Source organism: Ictalurus punctatus, chromosome 22, assembly GCF_001660625.3.
Source record: "Ictalurus punctatus breed USDA103 chromosome 22, Coco_2.0, whole genome shotgun sequence".
NCBI lineage: Eukaryota > Metazoa > Chordata > Actinopteri > Siluriformes > Ictaluridae > Ictalurus > Ictalurus punctatus.
Genome location: NC_030437.2, coordinates 16,697,404 through 16,714,252, shown reverse-complemented (window position 1 = coordinate 16,714,252; position 16,849 = coordinate 16,697,404). Strand labels below are relative to the sequence as shown.

Below are 16,849 nucleotides of genomic sequence, written 5' to 3'. Positions count from 1 at the left end.
ATGCAGAGCTCTTGAAATGGTTGTCTGGTGCACCTTTACTCCACTCTCAGCCACTGTACTCTGTAACTCCTTCAGAGTGACTGTTGGCCTGTCTTGTATTTGTATTTGGAATCTGACCGATTCCAGGGGGTTGGAATACTTTTGCAAGCCACGCTATCGAAATACTTCACTTAAGTAACTGATTCTTCAGCCTTGAAAAACTTTAGTCCGATTTCCCTCCATAAATATGAATGGTACAGTACTTGACATACCCGCTTTGTTCTGTCATGAGCGCATATGCATATAAATAGACCCAGTATTCTCAGGTGCTTGCACAGCGATTATATCTTCCACACTGGCTCCAATTTAAAACACAGCTCCAAGAGGATGACCCTCTGGATTTGAACATGGATCATATGTCTGTCATCATCATGAGCCAAAAAGCCCTTGTAGTGAAGTCCTCAGCTTCACAATTGGCATTGTGCCCAAAAAGCGCCAACGCATCTATTGTCCGTTCTTCTCCCACACCAACACACCACTTTTTGTAGCCAAAACACGCTCATGACTTTATTGGAAAGGACTTCACATGTATTTATGAACAAGGAATTATGCCTTAAATCTGATTGGAGTACTTAACTCTGTGGTGATATCACTGAAAAGCATTCAAGTTTTTTGGAATTTGGGACACATGCCAAAAGCATGTGTACACATGGGTAAGGTTATACATTTACTGTTTCCGTTTGCAGACGGATCGGTGCAGCATCAGCAGTTATGCGTACATTGTACCGGTCTGCCCTGGCAAAGAGTTGAGCCAAAAGGCAAAGCTGTCGATTTACCGCTCAAGCTACGTCCTAACCCTCACCTACTGTACAGTAGTGACCAAAAGAATGAGGTCGCGGATACAAGTGGCGCAAATGAGCTTCCTTTGCAGGGTGGCTGGGCTCAGCCTTAGAGACAGGATGAGGAGCTCGGACATTCGGGCGGAGCTCAAGGTAGAGTCGCTGCTCCTCTGTATCAAAAGGAGCAAGTTAAGGTAGTTCGGGCATCTACTGTAGCTAGGAAGCCTTCTGGATGCCTCCCTGAGGAGGTGTTTCAGGCATGTCCAATGGGGAGAAGACCCTGGGACAGACCGAGGATTAGATGGAAAGAGTCGATCTTTTGTCTAGCCTGGGAGTGTCTGGGCATCTCTGTAGAGAAGCTGGAGGAAGTGGCTAGGGATAGGGAGGTCTGGGTATCTCTGCTTAGACTGATGACCCTGCGAGTTGGACCCAGATAAGCAGAAGAAATTGGATGGATGGATGGATATTTTTACACAAGTTTTAAAAAAATTATATTAAAAAAAGCACCAAAAAACAATTTAGAAAAAGAATAAATCACAGTTATGACATGACAGGGTGTGCCGTTACAGAAAAATCAACGTTGGTCGAAGTTGTTCAACATTTTTTCTTTCTTCACGTACTGCGAAAATGCAGCTTGTCCCGTTACTAAGAATCCTGTTACAGCTTTACCTCTGTGTCTGACTGTTACAAAGCGCTGACACTGGAGACTCCTTCCAAAAATGGAAGAGACTCCTTCCATTTGTCTTTCTTAAACATCGACACGTTTCCTTTTAATCTGTTTACTATATGTGCAGTGTCCAGCATACAAGTCAATGTGTTATTATAGAAATGACACCTTATAAAAAAGAAGCTTAACTTATTAATATAAACCTGTAATTTGCATTGCAGTGAGCACTGCTGTCGGAGTCGCTGTTATAGAAAATGAATCCACACATTCTGATCAGTTGCATATCCCAGCTTGTTAGGAAGCTGGGGTCAGAGAGCAGGCTATGGCAACCTTGGAGTATATAGGGTTAAGGGTCTGGCTTGGTTGTGCTGGGTCTTGAGTTCCCGACCTTCTGATCACTTGACCATTGTATATAAATAATATACATCAGTGCAGCACATGCAAGAATAATGAACACGATTAATTTGTAGGCTTTTGAACCACTAGCACAAACAGAGAACATTTTACAAACACACCAGTTCAAGTTGGTTGAAGTTTGGGTCAGTGTGCTCTGGGATTAAGCTTAAATGTTCAAAATGTCTGTTTGAATCATACAGAATTGAAGGCAAGCCTAAAATGAGCCTATAATAATATAATCATTCATAGACGGCTCTTGCAGTCCTCTGCAACATGCATGCTGCAGGAGTGAACATATTCATTCTCTGCTCCTCTCCAGCCATTCCCATCGCTTTGGCTTTTCTCTTTCCCTCTATGTTCCCTTTACCAATCATTCAGTCTTTTCCTTCAGAGTCAGCTGAACCAGAATGGGGGTGACTCACAGCCTTGGCAGCCATTTTTAGCAACACTGCGCCGAACTGCAAAGCCCGCGTTACAGTGGGAGGAAGTGAGAGGGAAATATTTCTGAGGCAGCAGAAAATGGCATTGACACTGAGTGATTGGCAAGGGGAAGCGAGACAGTTGGAGGGGTAATGAAGGATCTGACTGAGAAAATTGCTGCTAATTTGAAGAGCAAAGCCGGAGTCATGTGCGGCGGAGGCGGCGGCGTCTTTAGCCGCGCGCAGAGGAAGTGTCGGACAACGGATCGGAATACATTAATGAAACGAGTAAAACTGGCAAATTAGGCTGAAAATAAAAAAATACAAAAAAAACCCCCACACGACACTCTTTCAAGAGGTTTTTGCGAGATCGAACTATGATCGCATTCCATGCGTTGTTTGATCGTTTGTTTGCGTTTGTTCTTCCTACCTTGCTGAGCACTTCTAGTCTCTTCCTCTGTTTCTCGTTGGTGGCCAAAAGAGCGAACTGTTGCAGAAGCAGAGGGCTGGGAGAGGTCGTGATGTCCAGAAAGTATTTAAACGCTTGATAAATGGTGCACGGAGGAATCCGACTCTCATCCATCCAGTTACTGATCACTCCTGTGGAGGAGAGTAAATGGAGGAGAGTAAAGTCATGACCGAGACTGCAAAGAAGACAGACAGTCCTAATATCACTTGCATAGAGAGTAACATCACATGGTGAAGAGTCAGATATGCTTTCATACACTTCTATAATGTGTACGTCTGAGATGAGGGGATCCTGCCTGGGCCTGCCCTTTGTATTTCTGTCTAGACTGTATTTAATTATTGAATAAATAAACACAAATGAGCGACTGACCTCCTGCATCTAGACAGTGCTACATACTGAGAGGCTGAGATAATTACGGTCCTTATGAATTTATGTTTACGCCAACCAGCAGGTTGCATTTCGGGCATCTCTGATTTGCAGTTCTTTAAAAGAGACTAAAGATGCACAGTATGTTGTCCCTTATACCATAATACACTATACCACATTAGATACCATTATATTACTGTTGAATTCTCGATTCTGATTGGTCAGAAGGTGTTGATTAGTTTTCTAGAGCAGCAGCTCTGAGAGTCACAAGTTTAGATTAATTCTAATATGCTATCGTTTAATATAAAGCGATTATTAAAATGTCTGTAATTGTTAATATGGTGAGGTTTACGGTAAGGAGGCATTTATTCAGAGTTTTTATAAGGAGTCTCCAGTGTCAGTGATATGTTATAACAGTTCAAGATAAAGCTGTAAATTAAATTTTTTATAATATATTTTTTTCCAACATGGAAAAAGTTCTCAAGATGGAAGGATTTGTGGTTTCTGGGGGGGGGGGGATAATCAAGAGAGAAATAAAGAGAGACGCTGGTGAGGGAATGAATGTTCTTCTATATCTTCACTGATAACATGTTGATAATAACTGACTTGTCATTAAATGCAACTATAAATGGACAAAAAAAATGATGTATCTTTATTTAATTTATTAAAAATATAATCACTAGTTATTATATCGCTGTGGTATAAGAGGAATAAAACACTTCGGGATGTGCCGATAGAGCAACATGATCAACTTTCAGGCAGTAACAGTGACACTGTTGATTATTTTCCCATAGCAGCGCCCGGAGTCGTGTTTTATTCCTTACATAAATGAACACAAATGTACCACTTAACTCTTGAATCTAGACAGCTCTACATGCTGAGAGGCTGAGATAATTATGCTCTTTATTCATTTATTATTTAACCTACTGGCAGAATGAAATTCCAGGTTGCATTTACAGCTTCTCTGCTTCTCAATTCTTGAAATAGGAGACGTTGATGGGATTAAAACTTCCATGTCTTTCTATTTCATGTAAACTGATATAAATTTCATTGAATATGTTGATATTTTGTACTTTGTCCTGATACCTGGCACATTTCCTACATTCGTGTTTTGTATAGAGGTCAATTTACGTCCACCATCTTGGCTGGTTGAGTATAGAGTGGCGATTACACACATTTTTTAATATTTGGTCTCTGTCAAAATGTACCACATCCCACTGTAGTGTCTTATTCAGGAGAATTTGATCAGCTTTGGTCTTTGCATCCTCTTCGGACTGACTAACTTGCCTAATCTGTGATGAAGAATCTACCTGTCATCTACTATGTCATTACCCAATGCTGTGTTCCTCTCCTCAAGAAACTCCACCCTCACGATTTGATTGACAGGAGGTGCATCCTCTAGTTTGTCGATCAGAGCTGTCACCAGGTCTTCGTTGTTGCCGGGGAAGATGCCCAGATGGTCTCCAGGCAGGTATTTGAGACTCTCGTGGTTGTTGGCGTGGAGCTGGACGTAGATAGTAGATCGACTAAGAGTCAGGAGAACACAACACGCAATTGTGAATGGTTAGAGCGCCGCTAATGGGCCTCCGTTATCTTTTAATAAAGTTCTGTAAATGTTTTCGTTGGTCAAACGAAACTAAAATTCCTTCTAGATTTCCAAACGTTTTGGTAGCAACTGATTTTTAAAAAAAAAAATTTACATTCAGTGACCCATACGAAACTCAAAAAGCTCACAGAGAGCTGAAAATGTCTGAAAATGTCTGAAAATATTGACAGAGCACCTCCTAAGCTCGGCATGCACTAAATCTTCCAGCAATGCAGCTCGGCCATTGCAGCGAGTCTTCTACAATAGATACACACGCACTCTTCCTCCTTCCGAAGAGCGTCATTACTTTGGTCCTAATTGATTGGCTAGTTTTATTTGTTCATCGATAGCAAACATGTTTCCCAATTTAAAAAAAGAATTAATTAATTAAACTCATGTGTGTAACTGAAATAAATAACTAAATCTAAACCTGACAGCTAAATCTGTATATAAAATTCTACTAACTCATCAGCAATTATATTATTTGTAGCTAAACAATTAAGCTTCACAATGACCGTACCGTCCTCAGTTGACATAAACCCAGGCGCTCTTGTAGGACACGAACTAGATTTTCATGAATACCATATTTCTTGTGTTAATGCTCTTGTATTCGGCTTGATATACTGTAAGAGGCTCACCGTTCAGCATTATGAGCCGTGCTCCTGCGTTTCTGTACTTTGCACTTCGAGAATGAAAATGTAAGCGCTGAACAAAAATGCTTCTCTCATGTAACACCACCTCAAATCAGGGTCATTGGAACATTGGATTGAAAATGAGCACAGTCAGTCCACTGCATCATCAGGAAAGATGTCATTCCGTCCCTACAGCAAAGGTTTGTCGAACCTTTATGAGTACTTTGTTAGAAAATGTTCAGAAATAGACATTTATTTATTTGTTTGTCGTATTTGCAACAGCACATCAATGCACAGTCGTCAGAACACTAATGCTAGAAACTTGCTCATGGCTGAGGCTAATTTATTTAGCGCACACATTGTTCATAAAGACCATGTAACGGCATAATAACAGTGAAAACAAAAATAAAATCATCAAAATGATCAAGATTTACCTGAAATTGATCAATTAATACATTACTAAAAACGACTAGAGTTAAAACTACACCGTATTTACACTTAGCATCCACTTGAGTCGAACGCAACATTAGCGGTCAGAAAATGGTCATTTCTGGAGTAATCAACGAAAGCGTTAGAGCCACATGTCCTCTGTTAGCTCGGAATATTCCTCAGGCTGTTTCTGGAAACTTATAGTAACTTATAAACAGAGAGTATACGCTAGCTATAAAGTGACCATTTTTATTCTAGCTAACAATCATGCTAGCTAGAACGTAGCGGGAGAGTTTCTATGTTCCCAGGGTCCTAGTCAGTGTTCCCAAGATTTATATGCCACATAATGAACACATGGTGATTTAAAGCTGGAGTTAGGCTTCAACATAAGTAAGAGCTGGGACATGTTCATACTTAACAGTTTGTTCCTTTTATGACTGTGTTTTATAGGCTACAGTATGGAATTTCTTCACTTTAGTGTAAGAACACATTTCAGTATTGTTCATGCATAGTTCATTTACCTCAAAAAATCTGAGGAAACTAATGACCTCAAAATTTTTAAGTTGATAAATCAATTTCTTTAAGCCAAACACGCTTAAATATCACAAGTTTGAGTAAAATTTTTGTGATATTTAAGTGTATTTGGCTTAAAGAAATTGATTTATCAACTTAAAAATTTTGAGGTCATTAGTTTCCTCAGATTTTTTGAGGTAAATGAACTTATCAGTGTGGATGTATGAATTTAGACCAACAGCCATTCGGCATGTCCGTAGTTCATAACTTTCAAAAAATTTCAAGTTTGGATGAAGGATGGATTTTAAACTAACGTACGTTGTTATACGTTTAAATATGTCTTTGGTGTTTAAAGTTAAAAGGTAATAAAGTTAACAGGGATCTGGGAACATGAGTCCTGACTACAGAAAACCTTTGGGAAAGTTTACTTAACGTGTGTTAACCGAATAGTGAACTGGGTAACACAGGACCCTGGGAACATAGGAATGACCCCGAACGTAGCTGCTAAATAATTAATATGAACAATGAAAAGTTCAATACACAGTGACCATAATATCAACGAAAAATATGTTGAGAAATTTACTAAGGCTCCTCGGCTAAACTGATCTAATTACATTTAGCATGGACTACAAACAAAACGTCAATGTTATCCCACTTTATTGAAAAACCCCGAACTCATTAGCTCTGAGCTATATAGTGATTTCTAAATTAAACCATTAAAACCATTTTTAGGATGAATTTATTACTGAGCAATAGTTCAGGATATTCCTCAGGCTTTCAAACAACATTAGGACTTTTTTCTCTTCCGCTTCTCTTTCAACCTGTGTAGACTTTACATGTTTCATACATTGTATAACGCACAACAACAAGACAGAGCTAGATCTTAGTGCTGGTAATGCAACGTGATCTGAAAGCACACCGCTCTTACAGAGGTCGCGAACAGCTCGCAGCTTGCTATCAACGTGCGAGTGTGGAAAACATGAACCCGACGGTCTTTTTGGTGCGCACTGCATTAGTGCACTTAATGCTTTTAAAGTACTCTGAGGACCAGCCATGAAATCAGATCACTTACTTTGACTTGACACTCTGAAGATTCTGTCTCATCAGGAACTTGGCACCGTACACCTTCTTCCTGTGAATGCTGTAAAGAGCTGAGGAGGGAATACAAGCCTCAGTCAACAGCTCGAAGCACACAACCACTTAAGAAATTCAAAATTGCCGCCCTGCCTTTAAAAAAAAAAATATATATATATATATATATATATATATATATATATATATATATATATATATATATATATATATATATATATATATATCTTTACACCATAAAAGGAAGGTGTGGAAGTATGAAGATTCTTTGAAAATCCATTTTGGAGCTATTTTATTGCTGATTAAGTTGAATTAGCAAGCTCTGTACCACACTGTAAAAACCAGATAAGTTCATTTACCTCAAAAAATTTGAGGAAATTAATTACCTCAAAATTTTTAAGTTGATAAATCAATTTCTTTAAGCCAAATACAGTTAAATATCACAAAAATGAACTCAAACTTTGTGATTTAAAATGAATTTTTGTTATATTTAAGTGTATTTGGCTTAAAGAAATTGATTTATCAATGAAAAATTTTTGAGGTAATTAGTTCCCTCAAATGTTTTGAGGTAAATGAACTTATCCGGTTTTACAATGTGGCATTATAAACTTGTAAGAGAATAAGCAGATAAGAAAAGTCCCATGCCAGGCACCAGCACTGATTTAGTTACTAGCTCACGTATAATCGCAAGCTAGTGTGTTGTACAAAAGGAGCTAGCATATAGCTAGCTTTAATCTGCACGACCCACCCACTCTGGAGCACAGACCAGGAAATGACACACCCAAACGTAAATAGCTGTCATTCAAGAATCCTTTACACAGCATGCATAATAGTGTGAGCTCCTGTTTTGTCTAGCAGGTTTTGATTTATACTCCTGACATAAATGACCAAATTACAGATGCTAATTGATATAAATGTTTATATGTTACAGCGGTCATATGTTGAAGCCGTAAGTTTTAATAAGTATACGTCGGTTAATTTCTGCTGTAAATGACAGTAAACATAGAAAGGGGTCAGTGGTGACGTCATGCGGCACAACAGGTTATAATATAGCTAGACCCATCAACAAAAAAAACTCTAAACATCACACCATAAAAACGCACACTCGTGTGGCTCAAGTGACACGACGTCATATGAATTTAAAAACGAAATAAATATGACGGCGTGTTTGGCTTTCGTTCCGTTTCTGAAAAAGGAAAACACGATCTTTTCATACAACTTGAGATATGCAAATCGCAATTCAAACTGTGCGCCCGTGTTGGAGATTCCCGCTGTTAAAATGAACGGTGAGGGTACGGAGATATTTTTCGAATGGGCTATGAATTAGTAATGCCATAAGATTTAATATATCACAAAATTGATATTCAACCATTTTAATTCAGAATAGCCAAATACCACCATCTATAATCAGAACTCTAGCACACAGATGTGTCTGAACAAAAAGTAATAAATAAATAAATAAATAAAAAAAGCATCTCTAAAGCGTAAGTCGAAACTCTGAACTATAAATGTGGATTTGTTTATTTATTTGCTTGATAGTTTGTTTGTTTACTGGTCACCAAATTCTGCTCTTCACTCAGATAGTGACATAACACTAAAGTCACAAAGTCTAGCTAACCAAGGATACTATCTGCTAGCTACTTAATTCTATTCAAGACTCCACAACATGCACCTCACATAACTTGCTGTTGACGTGTATCGAGCAGTTCAGTTTAACATTTCACATGAAACTGTATTAATCAATGAAACATCACACATCGGGGTCAGTATGTAGGTTATTATGTTAGATGGTTTTGAATAACTCTTCATAATTAAAATCAAAACACTGGCTTCGTGGAATGAAGAATCACTGTGTGGATCCCGAGGCTTCACTATACCTTGTGTTAGTGTCGGCGCTTCAGCTGTGTATGTCATGCGGAACTTGCTCTTTTTCCAGCTGCGGTCGTTACTAATCAGCGAATCGTTCGCCTTTTCGATGTTCACGTCGTCGCCGACACAGAAAACGTCGCAGGCAGCCTGGAGGATCAGATATTAAATGTTAGAGCTTAGTGTCTAAATACATTTGCTGGAATGAATACATTTCAAGTATTGATTTATATCCGTCCATCCATCCATCTTCTATACCGCTTACTCCTTCCTTCAGGGTCACGGGGAACCTGGAGCCTATCCCAGGGAGCATCGGGGACACCCTGGACAGGGTGCCAATACATCGCAGGGCACAATCACATACACTCACACACACCCATTCGTACACTACTGACACTTTAGACACGCCAATCAGCCTACCGTGCATGTGTTTGGACTGGGGGAGGAAACCGGAGTACCCGGAGGAAACCCCCGCAGCACGGGGAGAACACGCAAACTCCACACACACAGGGCCACGGTGGGAAGTATTGATTTATATTCACCAACACATGCATCCAACACACCAACACAACATCCATAAATCTATCTACAGTACAAATTCAACATGCATCCATTCATCCATTCATCAAGCAATCCATCCATCCAGCAATCCATCCATCCATCCAACCAACCATCCATCTATCCAGCAATGTCTTCATCTATCCATCCATCCATGCGCCGGTCCATCCATTCATCTATCCAGCAATCCATGCACCAATCCATCCATCCATCAATCCATCCATCCAACCAGCAATCCATCCATCCATACACTAATACAACATGCATGCATGCATGCATCCATCCATCCACCCAATTCCCGACTCTTGTCTGTAAATGCACTCTTGCTCCCTAATTCCTACAAAGTGTACTGTGGCTGCTGCCTTTGTAGTTTTTTTTCCCCCTACTTCTTCTGTTTCTAATTTCCTTATAATTTCCTTATATTGATTATGATGCCTGCATGTGTTCTGGCCACTGCTATGTACACCTTTGATTCTTGGATATACATAAATAAAAAGAAAAGTTTCAGATTTATTATAGTGTGGTTTCACATGGTAACGTCTTACAAATCATCTTATATAATATTAAAAGAGCTTCATATACGAATAAGGGAGTCTGCAAACAATTACCCTGGATCTAGCCGAGCCAACACTGATTCTTAAAAAAACCTAATCTCATTACTATGATGTCCACAGGGCATACGTGTTCATTGCAAGTACCTTGAATACTTTCTTGGCCCAGGTTCTAAAGGCTTCCTCTTGGCCACACAGTTCGTCTCCCTCGCCCATGCGGAGTATGCGCTCTCCTCCGAGCTCCTCGAACAGCGTGTCCACAGCGTGGGCAAACGCACAGAAGTGTGGGTAGGCCCGGGAGCCAAGGCCAAACACAGAGAACCTATCAGAGACATTCAGAAAATGAAAAAAACTAAAGTGTGGGCAGGCCCTGCGGCTCCAAGGCCAGTAACAGAGAAGCTACAGGAGAGGGATATGCACATAAACACACAAGTGAGAGGGTTGCTGGCCTGGAACCTGGAACAAACCCACTTAAATCACACAGATAAAGAGTGTGGGTGTAGCCAAGGCTGGAGATTTAGAAACGAAAACATAACACACAAAAACACACACATTGCAACGGGATATATTGTAGATAAATTTAACGACACTGATGTACGACAAAAACGCACACTCCGTTTGGGAATACCTGACGTTAGCGAGCGGTCCTGTGCTCTCAAAGTGGGCTTTATGCTCAGGTTCATCGCTGGAGGACTTCCGAGTGTCCGAGTATGAAGAGACGCTGTTGAAGCGCACCTTGTAGCTCCTTCGAAAGAGCAAACATTACTTACTGGGTGGAACATGGACGTGAAACAATAACGGAAGGAAACAACAATTCAGGTTGGATTTTGGTTGCTAATTACAAATTTCACACTCTTAAGGATTAAATTAAAGGAGCGATTTGTCCTTTTAGCACCTTCTGCTGCTTTAATTGCGACGGCAATGAAAACATTCGCCTTCCATCCACAACCCCTCTGCAGAAATGACACGTTTCTTGAGGTTTCTTTTCAGGAAAAGGGACAGAGCTACACAAGCACTGTTTCACCTGGAGGCAAGGCTGATTTCAGGGCCAGAAAAATGTCAACAGAATCCTAAAAGCCAGATTGCATGGCAATATTGTTGATATTAATAATAATAATAATAATAATAATAATAATAATAATAATAATAATAATACATTTTATTATTCCTATTATTTATGATTATTTTATTAGTATTTTTGAAGTGTAATATTATTATAGGTTTAAACACCTTTAAAGTTCACAATCTGCCGCTTTAATGCACAGTTTGTGTTTACATGTATTTGTAATTCGTGACTGCTTTCTGAAAGCATCCATTTCTGTTACACAAATGAGCCAGATAGTAAGATTGGTTTACATATTCCTCCTTTGAGGAAGAAGATATTGTCTTTAGAAAGTAAACATAAATAGGGAGAGGTCATATTTACAACAACCGCAATAGTAACTAGTGTAAGTACTACACTGATCTGGTGACTATGTATGAGTGAGGTCAACTGGGAGCTCATTGACATGCGGTCTGACACAGAAGGTGACTGAGCACTATAATGAGTAGCCGTATATTTTGCAAAACACCATCTATCTATGCATAAAGGGTAGGTTATATAAGGTTTAACCCTACAAACCTTTTTGGTTTATCCAGCTAAGGAAACCATGTAAATGACCTTTCGCTTGTCCTTTGTGTAAAACGTGTGTTTAGTTTGACCTACTGGAGGGAAAGTTTCTATCTAGAACCTTACAGCAGACGTAGTTTCAAATAAAAGCCTTTTACAAAAGGTAAGAGCCCTTAACTTAAAATGTCACACCAAAATGCTTTACTCGATACACTGCAGCGTCACTCACCACGATGCGACGGAACACATTCTCAAAATTAGCATGACAATCTGTTTCAAAACTCTTCACAGTGTGGAAACACATGTAGGAAAAAAATCCCGAACTCACAACTTACCGCCTGCTTTTGGTGTTTTATAACGACTGCATGAATATTCGAGTGTGTGTCTGCAAAGGACACTGTACAGATTAATGATGGCAAAGCTACTGGGTGGGAGGAAGAGAAGAGAACCACTTGTGCGTGTGTGTGTGTGTTTAAACACGCACGCACACACACACACACACACACACACACACACACTCACTTTCTCTCTGTGCTGGTGGTTGGGTGTCTCATCTCCATCAATGCCGTACCAAATTTCTGCATCAGAGAAACAAAAAGGGGGGGGGGGGGGGGCAGGGAGACAGAAACAGAAAGCAAAAGTCAGAGAGAATAAAGAAAGAAAGGAAGAAAACAGAGACAGAGAGACCGAAACAGAGAGATAGAAAGAGAGATAAAGACAGAGAGAGAGAGAGAGAGATAGACAGACAGGCGGAGAGAAAGACAGACAGAGAAACGGAGATTGAGAGACGGAGACAGAGAAAGGGAGAAAGAGAGAGAGACGATAGGGAAAGCGAGACGGAAAGAGAGAGAAGCAGAAAGACAAAGACAGAAAGCGAGAAAAACAGAAAGACGTATAGACAGACGGAGCAAGACAGACAGAGAGAAAGTGAGAAAGACGGGCAGAAAGACAGACAGAGAGAGAGATTGACAGAGAGAAAGGCAGACAGGGAAACAGAGATCGAGCGGCAGAGATGGAGAAAGGGAGAAAGAAAGAGAGATGATAGAGAGAGCGAGACAGAGAAAGAGGCAGAAAGACAAAGACAGAGAGCAAGAAAAACAGACAGACATACAGAGACAGACAGACAGAGAGAGACAGAGTGAGAAAGACAGAGAGAATGTGAGAAAGACAGAGAGAGGATGGGGGGAGAGAGAGACAGAAAGACAAAGACAGAGAGCAAGAAAAACAGAAAGACATACAGACGGACAGAGACAGACAGAGCGAGAAAGACAGACAGACAGAGAGAAAATGAGAAAGACAGGCAGAAAGACAGACAGAGAGAGAGAGAGCGAGAGCGAGAGAGAGAGAGAGAGAGAGAGAGAGTGTCACTTAATGAAGACCACCCCAGCCTGTGTTGAGTGTGATTCCCAGCAATCATAAGTGTAGAAATGAAAGAGGATCATGTGAATGAAACAGCACTCGCTCACCTCTCCGTTCTCAGGCGGGTCTCCGTTACCGAACGTACTGGTGACCGCCAAAACCAACGTCTCGTGCTCCAAGTGCACAACGTCGTAATCTTCCATTGACATGACCTGTGAATACGCAGTCAAAGACTAAAGCACACACCCCGTACCTCAGCTTCAACACATACACACCCTTACCTGGCTAACACAGAACGGTCGTCTATACTGTACGTTCATTTGTATTACACACAAGCACGGTACGTTACATCAACACAAAGTCATTTAGAAATAGCTCAAATGGACAGGAACGCATCGTCAGGAGCCAATGAAGCAAAACAGGATGACCTACTCTCTCTCGCCTGTCAATCACAGTGAAACACTAGCCGATCGTGTGCGTCTGTGAGCTCGTGTATGTCAGGGAGGGCAGATAGAGCTTTAATCCCTGTGACTCACAGTTTTAAGAAGTTGCAGCTGGCTCCTCGCATTAACATTACATTTACGGTATTTGGCAGATGACTTTATCCAGAGCGACTTACAATGATCCAAAATTTTTTTATAAGAGCGCAGTTGAGGGTTAAGGGCCTTGCTCAAGGGTCCAGCATTGGCAGCTTGGTGGTGCTGGTGGTGGTGTTGGGATCCGAAGTCCAATGACCTAACCACTTCCTTGGTTTGTAGCCAAGTTCAAGGGAAATGTCCCTGGAGGTTGACCATTTTGCCCGAAAATAGTGCATCATGCCTGGGGAAGCCCATAGCTGAAGCCCCTGGTGGAGCTCGGTCCAAGGGAAATGTCTCTGGAGGTTGACCATTTTGCCCGAAAATAGTGCACAATGCCTGGGGAAGCCATGTTGAATGAATGATAATGAGTCTTTATTGATCCCATATACATATGCACAGTGAAATTCTTTTTTTTCTTCCTGTATTCTGACTTTCTGTAAATAAAACTTCGGGTTTTATCCTGAGAGGATGAGTCTACTGGCGTTTGTCTAATTTCCACGACGTAGGTTAATAGCAACGGAACCCGATGGGGATGTGTTGAGCAAAATCGGCAAAGACACGATACACCAGCTGAGAAAATACGTAGCGGGTAAGAGCGCGCACATGTTGTGCATAATAAAAACAAAACGAAGTACGTGTAGTTTTATTCTCAGTGGTTCGTGGTTTTTCAGACACCCTGGGGTTACATTTCAGTTGATGCTTTCTACGTCTTCAGTCTTTCCTGTCTCAAAACTCCGAGCAGATTCGCCCGAGATTCGTAGCGACCGTGATCTGTTCCCTGGGAATAAACTGCTCGAGAATCTCTGCTCTCATGACTCAGCAACAGCAATCTTCCAAGAACAAACATTTACTTATTGGCTACATGTTTGGTTTGCGTATCTTCCTGTCAGACTGACATTTGCGTTTAGTTTACAAGTTCACGTCCTTCTAGACGTGGAAGGAAGACGGGCTTCCTAAAGGTCCGTGTGCCTTTAATAGAGAAGAAGTAGGAATAAGCAGCTCAGTTCCAGCTGTGGGCGGGGCTAATTTCTGGGCTGAATCTGAACTATCCTCGTGCGTTTCATGCCTTGCGAGTTCTTCTAAGGAATCTTCGAAATGATATGATTATTACAGGCTTGGAGACGATTTTAAAGATTACAAACTGCACCTTCAAGAGCCGTAATTCCGCTCCAGGGCATGTGACTGTTAATTCAAGCTAATATCCATTAAGCCGGATTAAAATGACAATGACGCTGGCAGCTCAGAGCAGCGTAGCATTGATGAACTCTTCACTCAGTACTTTAACAAGGTGCTAATACGCCGCCATGCAATTACGGGTGAAGACGTGGCAGTGTGTGTGGATTAACGAATGCCTTCAGGACATGATGAGACGGAGAATGCGAACGACAAAAAAAAACAAAACAAACAAATAAACAAACAAACGGAGCTCTCACGCCCAGGTCATGTTTATTCAATCACATATCAGCAGCACTAGCAGAACGAAAAATCTAAATTATCCATGAAAAGTCCACGCTATGTCACACAATCGTGCCTTTTCTATTTTCTTATTTTCTCTGAAGCCTCACACAGCCTGGGGTGTTTTGTGATCTTATCTTAAACTACAGCGCACCACTTGGCTGAGTAAATTCTCGCGTGTCTCTCGGCGATTTACTGCATGGGAGGAAAAGAGATTGTGACAAAAGACACATTCGCGCCGTCCAAGCTCTGCGCTCGGCTCTCCTCGGTGTGAAAACAGATCTGACGCTCGCTCTGCGATCTGCAAGGCACCGAGAACCGACCGTGCCGTGGCCGAATCGAAAGGAAACGTCTGGGGTGTTTCACCGCTGAGAACTGAAGCCGTTCGAAATACAACTGCTTTGTTTTGAACAGGTTCTAAGCACTATTTCGTTCCAAGACAGCAACGTGGTCAACGTGCAATGTTACCTTCGCATCGAAAGCGTGCTTGAAAATCTCACAGAGGGTCTTTGCGTAGTCCTGCGATTTCCCCGTCTCGGTGGCGAACAATATGGTGGCCTTGACTCGCTTGGCCATGGCCTGACCCATCAGCTTAGCCGAGAACTTCACAGCCCTACACAAAACACACAGAAACACACAGATAAGCACAAAAAATGATTGAATTTCTCTCCTCTAGCAAGATACGATCTTTTCAGTTAAATCTTTCATGTTCCGTGTCCTGGAACAACTTGACCGCTGACCTGACCTCGATTGTGTAAGCACTGAAACCATTAAGACCTGCAAAATAGCTCCAGACTTTCAATATGGTTTATATCACAAAGTTGCTGAAGTCTTGAATCTGATTGGTCAGAAGGTGTTTTATTCATTTTCTATAACGGTAGCGCTGATCATAGTGATGATCAAGGTGCGATGTACTCGTTCGAATACGTTACCGTTTCTATAGTAACAAGTTATCCACAGGGACACTTACGGCAGATGTTCCCCATAATCTAAGCCTAATAATAGACGTATATAAAAAAATGTCTTGTTATTTGTTATATATATATATAAAATAAGAAAAACATATCATTCTCTTTTCTTATTTTTTTTTAAAGGGAGGCTAGTGAAGGAACGACTTTTTATAGCTTCTATAGCATAAGTGATTGCACGAACTAACAGTGAAGTTACGCAACTTTATACGGACGAAAAAAAAGTAGAACGCTGTGTATTGATTAATAAATCGACGATTGTCGGAAAATTGCTGTGGTACGAGAGGAATAAAACACTCTGGAATGTGCTGTTGTAGGAAAACATTCAATTGCATTCTCTGAGGGTGACAGAAGCTCAGGCCACATCACATCACAACGATGCATCGTGGATTATCTTCCCGTAACGGCATGTCCCGACGTGTTTAATTCCTTATACAATATCCCTCTGCCTCACGTCTCAGTGAGTGGACCTGTCGGAGAAGTGTGCACGAGTAACGTAATGTAAATAAAAGAAATGAA

The 16,849-nt window shown here is 40.9% G+C and overlaps 1 protein-coding gene across 1 annotated transcript in view; it reads right to left on the bottom strand.

Annotated features, from left to right (window-relative positions):
• nos1 (nitric oxide synthase 1 (neuronal)) overlaps window positions 1-16,849 on the bottom strand; it is a 60,678-nt gene that overhangs the window by 12,058 nt on the left and 31,771 nt on the right. Inside the window, exons 14-22 of the mRNA XM_017451264.3 lie at window positions 15,831-15,975; window positions 13,437-13,541; window positions 12,493-12,548; window positions 10,990-11,106; window positions 10,509-10,683; window positions 9,264-9,402; window positions 7,367-7,445; window positions 4,468-4,661; window positions 2,731-2,900 (exon numbers count right to left, since the gene is read on the bottom strand). Of these exons, the coding sequence (XP_017306753.1) occupies window positions 2,731-2,900; window positions 4,468-4,661; window positions 7,367-7,445; window positions 9,264-9,402; window positions 10,509-10,683; window positions 10,990-11,106; window positions 12,493-12,548; window positions 13,437-13,541; window positions 15,831-15,975 (1,180 nt within the window). The remainder of the gene's footprint in view (window positions 1-2,730; window positions 2,901-4,467; window positions 4,662-7,366; window positions 7,446-9,263; window positions 9,403-10,508; window positions 10,684-10,989; window positions 11,107-12,492; window positions 12,549-13,436; window positions 13,542-15,830; window positions 15,976-16,849) is intronic.